Below are 10,792 nucleotides of genomic sequence, written 5' to 3' on the forward strand. Positions count from 1 at the left end.
TTAATAGTCTTTATAGAATTGTGACTTGTGAATCAAGGTTTTGTACCTGTTAAACTGATCTGATCTGAACTGAGAGAGTGAAGAGTTTGTCATTGTTCTCTACAGGTTGAGATATTGTGATATCACAGATGAAGGTTGTGCTGCTCTGGCTTCAGCTCTGAGATCAAACCCCTCACACCTGAGAGATCTGGATCTGTCTGGGAATAAACTAGGAGATTCAGTGAAGCTTCTCTTTGCTGTACTGGAGGATCCTCACTGTGAACTGCCGATACTGTGGTAAGATCATATTTGACTCTCACACATGAATCACAATGTAAAGTATATTTGAAGTGTTCAGCCTCTTTCTGCTGCTGTGAGTTCAGCTGATTGAGCTGTAAATGATTGAACACATGAGCTGCTCCTCAGTCACATGATACTGCAGGACTGAGAGTTACACTGAAATACACACTTTCACACAATCAACATTTCAGTTTCACAGACTCGAATCAAAGAAAAGCACAGAATGTGTTGAAGAGTTATAAGAGAAACTCAGTTATGATCAACTATTCAGCTCAGTCCCATGAAGTCACTTTATTTTTCTGATCTTTTCTGAACTTCATGGATTCAGTAAGATTTTTAATTAGACAAGAAACTGGAAGATTTTCTGTCTAACCCACATTGTTCCGAGATTATATTGCTCATATAACAAAAAAAAAAAAAATGAAAATGATCAAGCATGATCAAATAACTAGTTTGTGCTTTTTGCTTTGCTCTCTCCTTGCAATGAGTATTTTTAAAATCTCATACATTCATTTAAAGGGGGCGAGAGGTTCTAAAAATTAATTATATCATATTATAATTATATGACAAACAGATGTACTGTATCATTTGTTCACAAATCTCATAATATAGAAGAAAAAACTGTGTTGTGGGAGAAGGAATGGGATGGTCAGATATTTTTCTCATAAGATTCTTTTAGTACATCATTGGGCATTTTATTCAATCATTTGTGAATGAAGTCTCAGATAATACAGCGACATGAAGGAAAGAGAAGGAGTGAACATTCAGATTATGTCTTATGATATTTTATTGTCTCTGATGGGTAAACAACTCATAACAAGGTCAATGCTGTTACTGTGGAGTGATGGAAACAGATAAACACATTATTATGACTGGTGTTTGTTTTTATCATTTCTTCGATAAACCCAGAGTTTCTTTCAGTCTTCTCCCACTTTTTAAAGCGTAAGCGATGTTTAAATTCTTCATTCATTCATTCACGCTGCAAAAATTGCTTTTTTTTTTTTTTCTTATTTCAAGTACAAATATCTAAATCTAAATTCTTAAATGAAGATGCAGTTTCTATATAAGATGAATGATATAAGATATTTAGTATAATTTCCGGGGGGATTTATTTGGTCATGTTTATTTCCTACAAATACAAAAGCAACAGTTATTCTTTTTCAGTTATTTTAATATTCTTCCTCCATCTCCTCTTCATCTGTCAGTGGTGGTTCAGGTCCTCCCCTAATTTTCCAAGACTCTGCCTTCTTGCTGTTGGCTGAATAGAAATGTCAAATGTTAATTTTATTACTCTAATTAAGAAATGTAACAGGTTGGATTAGAGAACATTTAATTATGTGAAAGCATTAGACTATGTGGAAAAAGCTGCTGCACTGAATGATATCTAGTTATTTAATGTCAAATGTTTGTGAAATCATGTAGCTTACACCCATCAATCTTATATGCTTAAAGCTTTACCTGATTGAGTTATGTTGAGTTATGGGGGCGATGTGTCACAATAGCGCTGCATGACAGATGAATCACTTAGCTATAGAAAAGAAACAGAAGAACAAAAGAACAAGCAAAAGAATAGAGTAAACAGTATAGTTAACTGCACAATCTGACATAAAACATGTCATCAGATTTTGACTGATGAAAGGATTAGACTATTTTTATTGCTTTCCATAAACATCAGTGTGTAGCTATTTAACAAAAGATGTTTTTGGCTAGTAGCCTATTTAATGTCTATTTAAATGCCTGAAACTTAAAATAAACATGTGGTTGAAAACACTGAATAGTTGTGATGTAAAAAGCACTGAGCACATCCATCTTGAGCCAAAAGCATATTTGAATTAAGCAATGAAATTTCTGACCTTACCAGTGTTGTTGTACACTTCAAAGGGTTCAAATCAATCATTTTCGCCTTTCATATCTTGAATTTTATGTACATTCTAGCTGAATTCTATAGGCTCTATCCTGCAGTGAGTTGATGCCCTGCATCATATTCATCATCAGTCAGCTGTATGAAATGTTGGTTTGGGGGCGGGGCAAGTATGTTAAATGTGTTAAAAAGATCAAATGAATCTAATTAACGCGTTAAATTCACAGCCCTACTTTTTATACTTTTTTTTTCTTTTTTTTTTGCGTGTGGGATATCCTCAAAATAAATATTTGTTCAATAACTTACCGTTCTGCCAGTTCTCACCCCTAAAAGTGATTACGAATTAAACTTGTATTGACACGGAAGTATGTGGACGTCTTTTTATCGAGTACTGTTGCCATGGTGAATCGTAATTCTAGAGCTCCATTGATCATGGCATTTCAGTTTTGGTGTGGAGTCAATCTACTCAGAGTTGAATGAACTAACTCAATTCAGGTGTTCTGAAACCGAAAACTCAGGGTAAGTCAAATCAGAGTTAAAGGTTTCACTTTCGTTTTCACCTCTATATTGAAACGAGCCCCTGGTCCTCTTTCGTCTTCACTGTCATTGACACTCATTATCAATTACACCACTCGCCCCATTCTCTCACGGCTCTTGGCCCTCCCTGCATGCCACACTAATGTTGAAAAGAAAAAAAATAGCAATTTATTGACTGCATAAAATTAAATAATTAAGTTTTTTTGTGTTTTTCTTTGAATTTTTTTTTATTAAATTCATCTCACTAACAAATCACTACTTCATACATAGTATTGTTACAGATATAAATAACTGTAAAATTAATTCATTAAAACATATTTTGCATTAGACATAAAATACAGATCCTTATCCATCAAACATATAGATTTTTGCTTTAAGTTTATGCTTTCTCTTCAATAATGGATCCACTGCTAAACTGATCTGGGCTGCGTTTACACAAGCATCGTAAGCCTTAGTTGATCGTAGAGACCATTGGTGCCAATTGTTCAATCAACTTTGGCTTACAGTGCTTTTGGGAAATGCAGCCCTGATCTGAACTGAGAGAGTGAAGAGTTTGTCATTGTTCTCTACAGGTTGGAGGATTGTGGTTTCTCAGATGAAGATTGTGCTGCTCTGGCTTCAGCTCTGAGATCAAACCCCTCACACCTGAGAAAACTGAATCTGTCTGGGAGCAAAATAGGAGATTCAGTGAAGCTTCTCTTTGCTGTACTGGAGGATCCTCGCTGTAAACTGGAGATACTGTGGTAAGATCATATTTGACTCTCTCACATGAATCACAATAAAGTATATTTGAAGTGTTCAGCCTCTTTCTGCTGCTGTGTTTATTTTTTGTACCTGCTAAACTGATCTGATCTGAACTGAGAGAGTGAAGAGTATATCATTGTTCTCTACAGGTTGTATAATTGTGGAGTCACAGATGAAGGTTGTGCTGCTCTGACTTCAGCTCTGAGATCAAACCCCTCACACCTGAGAGAACTGAGTCTGACTGGGAATGAAATAGGACAATCAGGAGTGAAGCTGCTCTCTGATATGAAGAAAGATCCAGATTATAAACTGGAGAATCTAAATATTGTGAGTTTTAGGCGTTAGGCCTCAAATGTGTGTTAATGAGCTCCACTTCAGTCTCTGTTAACTGTTTTTAATAGGAGTTGAATTCTGTGATGTGAATATGATCTATAATTATTAGGACTGGGAAACTATTAAAATTTTTATATCTAATTAACCCTTTCGCACGTAAGTTTCAAATATTCTGTCTGACCCCCCAGCGTGAGTTTTTTTAAGGCGACCGTTATTTAGAACGTATCGCTTTATGGTTTCCATGGTGACGCGTCATTGCTTGTTATGTGACACACCGCAGCACTGTATGAATGATGATCTGCTTTCATTTAATTTTTCCTTTTTTATTCAAAATATTCACAAATTTGTTAACTATACCATGAAATATCTAATATTCCGATTGCCAAATATGTGCAAGTGGATGTGTTTTGCTGTTTAAACACCTTCATAACGATCGCGTTAGTTGAGCCATATGAGCGATGGGCGCCGCCATGTTAGTTTGCACCGCGCAGAGAATCGGATCTGTTGGATTTACAACCCCTGAATTTATCCACTTCTCCCGAAATACATGAAAGTAAGTGTGCCGGTGAACTGGGGAAGATTAGAGTAAGCTTTTCAGTTACTTTCAGAAATGTATATCTGATATGAATTAAACGTGTTGTCAAGTTATAATGGAAAGGGTTGTTATTTCCGCTTCTATAGACATCATTGTGTATTTTACAAACTCTAAATATATTGTTTTGTTAGTACTCATGTGCATTTAAATGTCTGAAACCTGAAATGAACATTATTTGGTTGAAAACACTGCATATATGTGATATGAAAAGCGCTGCGCGCGTCCGTCTCTGGTTTAGCGTCAGTTAAAGCGCGCACGCACATTTGAATTTGGCAGTTGATCATGTAATGCACTGAACGTTCTAATCACACCGGTGTGATCGTACGCGTTAAAGGGTTAATTACCTGATGTGGTGATTAATTAATCTAATTAATTGCAAATTTATTATACATCAAATTTTGCTGAGAATTTATCCCCAAAAGATAATTTGAAGTCATTATTTTGTAAAGCATCAATTGGACATTACAAAAAGTAGAATCAGAAAGAAAATATTTTATTTGATTGAACGTATTTATTACACAAACTTTTGGATCATGAGGTTGAGTAAACGATGACTGAATTGTAATTTTTGGTTGAACTATATCTTGATTTCTTTCTCTTTTTTAACATCAATATGGAAATATGAAATTGAAAGTAAACATGATCAACTGATGTTTTATGAATAATTTTCTTAGAGAAGTTAATTTACTGAAGAATACTAGGTTACTAAGTTTATTAAATTAATTCACAATATGTGCACGCACCACGCAGGTACGATAGCGTTGTATGACAGATGAATCACTTTTATTTAATTTTCCCTTTTTTATTCAAAATATTCACAAACTTGTTAACTATAGCCTGAACTATATGAACTATAGACGCAATGTTCTTTTCATTTTTATAGTTCACTTGAGGCAGTTACTATGTATGGAGCCCCGCACATGACATGCAAGAAAATTAAATTGTGTGCATGATTTACTAATTCGTTCCCTCAATTTTTAAATCATGTGCATGATTTATAAATCGAGGGAATGAAATAGTCAATTGTGCACAAGTTTTAGTAAATCGAGGGAATGAATTAGTAAATCCTGAACACGATTTAGCCTTTAACGATGCATGTCGAGTGTGCATCAATGTGTAGCACGAATCTCTCCACAAAACTCATACGCTCTCAAATATAGTGTCCTCATGGCTCTACTCAGATATTACATTATTACACATATTTAATTATATCTTACAGTGTCTCAGTGTGAAAGTAATTAAGAGAAAGTTGATTATCATTTACTGTTATTAATCTATTACCAGTTTTTCATTCATATCTCTGACTAATACATAATATACTAATATCTCTGGCTGTATTTGTTCTGAAATGATCTCCTGATGTGTCTCATACTCATATGTGACTGTCTGTGTGTTTTATTGTAGGATTCTCCATATTTAGACATGCCCAGTTTCCACAACATCATCGGATGGTAAATAAGGAGCTACAGACTGAAGACACAGAGACACACAGCGATCACAGTGACATGAGTGTGTGACTTCACACCAGTATCTTGTTTTTTGGTGTCTGTTTTTGGTCTGTTATTTTGAACTAAGTATGTCATCAGATTTATATGGAGCTCCTATAGGGACATGGTGGTGGAACGAAATTGGGATGTGAGGAAAATGTATTTATTTTTTTCAAATCTTCTGCATTCCCCCGAGAAACTTTGCGTTCCCACACAAAGATATGATCTTTCCCTTGCTGTTAGCTCGGACAAACACCTCCTCTTTAATGTCCTGCTGGCTGGCAGTAGTGTTTCAGTTAGTAACATACGTTAATAATGCACACAAATAATGCGCAGCTCTTAGAGTTTGAACTTGTTGGACTCAAATATAAAGAAATGCAGTCAGTGCTTAAGTCATGGAGTTCAGTAAAGTATATACAGCAATATACAGATTCGAACTTCCCGGATCAATAACTCTTGAGCTAAAGTTTGTTAAAACCTGTCTGGGAGGACAGTCTTAGGACAGGGTCACGGTGAATGAAATCATGAGAATCACACCTTCTCGGTTGTCAAAAAAATAAATAAAATAAAATCCTCCGACATCCTGGCTTCGCACCAAGTGCAACACTCCTGGGATAAGTAGCGATATGTAAAGCTTGGGACTGTTAATAAGCCTGACATGGCTGACTTGTGATTTCCACTGTTTCATTATTTCCAGTTAATCAAACATACTTTTTATTATTCCAAATACAATTGGTTTAACGCTAACAACATTGCCATTTTGCCAACGAATACAACTTTTGTTGAACTCTACTATACTATATTGTCATAACGTAATGAAACAGTTTGCTTTTACACACACAAGATGTTCTGTGCAATTTCATAATGACGGGCTTTGAAATGAAGACCTGTAAAATGTGGTTAAAAGCCAACTGTGGGGGGTAACGATGTCAAATTAATACGCTAGGCAATTTGCAATCTTGCATCTTTCTCACCTTTTTCACCCCTGATGTGTTTGCATCCCTGAGTGATGTATGAACTGAATTTGGTGACAGTGCAGTGTGTTACAGTAAAGTTACTGAATATTTTTTTATAATATGAAATGAGCAAAAGAATTTTGGGTTTTGCACTTTTCAGACGGTCCCTTCAGACATCTCTCCGCCGCCTGCTCATAGAGACCAATCTATTATAAAGCACAATTGAGGAAAATTGGGTTGTTGTAGCTCGTTGTCTAGGTTACTATGATTGGAAATAGCAGCATTTGTGTTTTAACAACGTTTAGCTTATATAATAATATATAATCCGGGAAGCTAGAATCTGTGAATATATTGCCAAGTTTACTGAACTCCATGACTTAAGCACTGACTGCATTTCTTTATATTTGAGTCCGAGTTCAAACTCTATAAGCCGTGCGTTATTTGTGTGCATTATTAACGTATGTTACTAAATGAAACACTACTGTCAGCCAGAGAGGAAGTGTTTGTCTGAGCTCACAGTAAGGGAACGATCATATCTTTGCAAGGGAACGCAAAAGATTTTGAAGAAAGTTTCCTCCCATCCCAATTTTTTTCCACCACCATGTCCTTTTAGGGTCTCTGTAGATTTACATTATTACAGGATCTGAACTTGCTGTATATTTTTAAGACTCAATTGTATAGATGAAAATAAGTGCATAAAATCACTGTTGGCAATTTGGAGTAGTTTTGGATTCGCTAGATAATTCGCTGCTTAATCACAATGTAGATGGTGTAAGTGTAACAGGTATACAAAGTATACTAGTAAATATTGTTATAATTCACACAAAATTGTTCTTTTATACATTTTATGATACCTGATCTAAAGGTGCGCTTCTCCTTTAAGTGATGCGAGGTCACAGTATGACCTAATTTCCTGTCCTGTCTCCTCCTCTTCCCTTTTGAACTGTGATTCAGTGGAAGAGGTAGGTTTCTTTTGTCATCCTGTTAATTTTATTTAATCCTTATGTTAATTATATCTTTTATATCTGTATTTCCACCCAAACTTATGTGTAAAGTACTGTTTTATCTATCCTTGGGATTATTTTTGTTATTTTACATTCTTTGAGGTATATTTCTGTCTTTAATGTGAAACAAGCACATGGTAATGGAGGCGCACCATATTGGTTTTATAGAGTGTTATAAGGGCCACTCAATCTGAGGCTGCTTATTTTGTCTCTATGATACAGGTATGTTTTCTGTATATTTTATGTTCATTTTCTCATGTTTTCTTCCCTTTTGAACTGCGATTCAGTGGAAGAGAGTGTTATAAGGGCCACTCAATCTGAGGCTGCTTATTTTGTCTCTATGATACAGTAAATGATCCAGTGAATCTGCTGCCTGCTGTCCCGTGTCTGTCTCTAAACCCACACAACGTAACACAACGCAGACCAAGTTTTAATACCCGGTGTCGCTGGCCGCACATCATGCTGGGCATAAGTGAGCCACACGGGTTACATAAGACTGTATACACTATAAAAGTGTGACAAAAGAGACAAAACTAGAACTAGAAAATTATAATCAACAAACCATATACACAGAGTAATTTAGAGATTTATTATGAGAGAATGTGATTCTTTTATCAATATAACCTTTTTTTTTTTTTTTTTTTTTTTTTTTAATTTTTTTTACAAACCTTTTTTCTAAGTTTAAAAGTTTTAATTTGAGAGTCTAGAGCCTGACTACATAAGAGATTAATGTTTTTTATAAGTCTACCAGCAGAGGGCGACAATACAAATGACTTCACTGAACATTTATTTTTACCAGAAAGACTCAACAGGGCAGGTGGACTTTGCTTGGTATGTATTGGGTATTCACAGATGATAGTGAGCTACAATGCCTCAAGTTTAGTTGTATAGAAACATTGTTTGGCGTATGCCCCGTCATTAGTCCAAATCCTAAAGATATGAAGGCAGGGGTGAAGCCTACCTCAAAAAAAAAAAAAATGTATATATATATATATATATATATATATAATTGATACCTACCAGTTTAGGCTTTTCTTATTCCTAAAAGAACAATCAAAATTAGTGTGCAAAGTTCTCTGTTACACAACCATTTCAAACTGAGCACAATTTACTATTTAGTTTCCTCGATTTACTAAATTGTGCAAATTAGTATGTCATGTGCACGATTTATAAATCGAGATAATCGATTATAAAGCATGTAAGATTTAGCTTACTATTTTTTTCCTGCATGTCGTGCAGGGCTCCGTAATTGTTATCGTTACGTTATTACTAGCTGTATGACTCAGCAGTTTCACTATCACAGTTGTATTTGGTGTGATAGGGGAGAGTGGGGTAAGATGAGCCATTTTTTTACTGGTTCTCAAGATAAGGGAAAATGAGACAAAAGTACAATGAAAGTATTTAAAGTGATTTCAGATCATTTTAAATGATCAGAATACATCTATGAAAAATGGTTCTAAAAATATGGCTTCTTATAAAAAAAAAAAGTGTTCCTCTGGCTCAATTCACCCCAGGTTAGGGGTAAGTCGATCCGAGTCAGTAGGTGGGTATAAACTGACCATCTAACTGAATCTGAATCAAACCCATGTGATATTTTGAAGATAATGTACCTATTTTAAAAACTAAATGAATAATCAAATTTCCTTTTACAAATATTTATATTTTGTTTTTTAAAGCTAACTTAAACAACATAAAACCAACCAAATGAAGTTGAAATTTCAGTATATTTAATTGTTTGCATTTCTGAATGCTGGATCCAAAATGGTCAATATTCATGCATTTTTTTTTTTTACATATTTCATGTTAATCAATTATGGCTTATGATTTATCAATGTTACATTTGATTTCATATATATTCATGTACACCTACTCCATATATTAATCCTCAGTGTATTTACTCTTTATTGTACTCCTTTATGATTCTTCTTCTTTTATATTTAAGAGTATGTATGCTTGCTATATTCAGTTGTTCTTCAAGTGTTCCTGTGTGACAGGTAATGTTGACACGTTTGTGGTCAGATATTGGACTCCTGTCAAGTACTGCAGAAGCGATGATGTTTTTGGAATTAGTTGCTCATTTGAACTTGATGTACATTTGTATGAAAATATGTATGTTTCCATTTTGTCAAAACAACACCTTTTGTATCTATTTTTATCTATCTTTGTCTATCCAGTCACTCTGACCTAGCTGTTACACCAACTATGGCATAATGGATTAGTCTGTTTTACCTTTTCTTAGAACAAAATATAAGTTTAAGTAGTTTTCCTATGCTTATGGTATAAAAAAAAAAAAAAATGTTCCTTCTTTCTCTATATTCTGTTCTTCATCTGTTAGATACAATACATTTTAATATTAACTATTAATTAATTTGTTTGTCTTAATTACTTAATCCTTTTTTTAATTAATAAATTTGTTATTCTTTATTCAAATTTGATCTCTGACATGATCATTGCTGGACTGCCTGGATCTCATTTTCTCAAGTTTTTGCATCAGTTTTGGTGTTTCCGCCAGGTTCTTCACGGCCCGTCGCTGCACTGCAAGGTTTAAAATAGAGGTGAGTATTATATCACCTCTGTTTTTTGGTCCACTGTTTTTGGATTGCTTGAGCTATCTGCCTGTGGATATGGGTCTTTCAATTTGGCTGCAAACAAAGAAAGAACCACGAGTCCAGGTCTCTGCCGAATCTTTGAATATTGAATAATTAATATTTTTATTAAATCATATTAATAATCATTTATTCTGTGTCAGTCAGGCTGAGTGCATATCCATTAAGAGAGCTCTCTGTTTCCGAGGGTGACTGTGTTTGATATTGATGTCTATTTAGTCTTATTTACCCCAGGTTATTTTCAGGTGAGACTGTTTTGTAGGCATTGAAAGTCTGTTTAGTCAACTCCCATGTAAGGTGGAAGCTTCTGTTGAGGGGTCGGCAATTACAATAACAGGAGACTGGCCTTGCTTTATACATTTTAATTTGAGATCCAGCAGATGATAATAT

General features: G+C 34.7%; 1 protein-coding gene across 4 annotated transcripts in view; it reads left to right on the forward strand.

Moving 5' to 3' along the window:
• The window catches only part of LOC137005491 (NACHT, LRR and PYD domains-containing protein 12-like), a 32,585-nt gene extending 22,451 nt beyond the window's left edge, over positions 1-10,134 (forward strand). For all 4 annotated transcript variants that reach the window (XM_067366435.1, XM_067366432.1, XM_067366436.1 and 1 more), the window contains 4 exons: positions 106-276; positions 3,250-3,420; positions 3,571-3,748; positions 5,754-10,134. In XM_067366435.1, the coding sequence (XP_067222536.1) occupies positions 106-276; positions 3,250-3,420; positions 3,571-3,748; positions 5,754-5,804 (571 nt within the window). In that variant the 3' untranslated portion in view covers positions 5,805-10,134. The remainder of the gene's footprint in view (positions 1-105; positions 277-3,249; positions 3,421-3,570; positions 3,749-5,753) is intronic.
• The last annotated feature ends 658 nt before the right edge of the window (positions 10,135-10,792 follow it).

The sequence above is a fragment of the Chanodichthys erythropterus genome, chromosome 17 (assembly GCF_024489055.1).
Source record: "Chanodichthys erythropterus isolate Z2021 chromosome 17, ASM2448905v1, whole genome shotgun sequence".
Classification (NCBI taxonomy): domain Eukaryota; kingdom Metazoa; phylum Chordata; class Actinopteri; order Cypriniformes; family Xenocyprididae; genus Chanodichthys; species Chanodichthys erythropterus.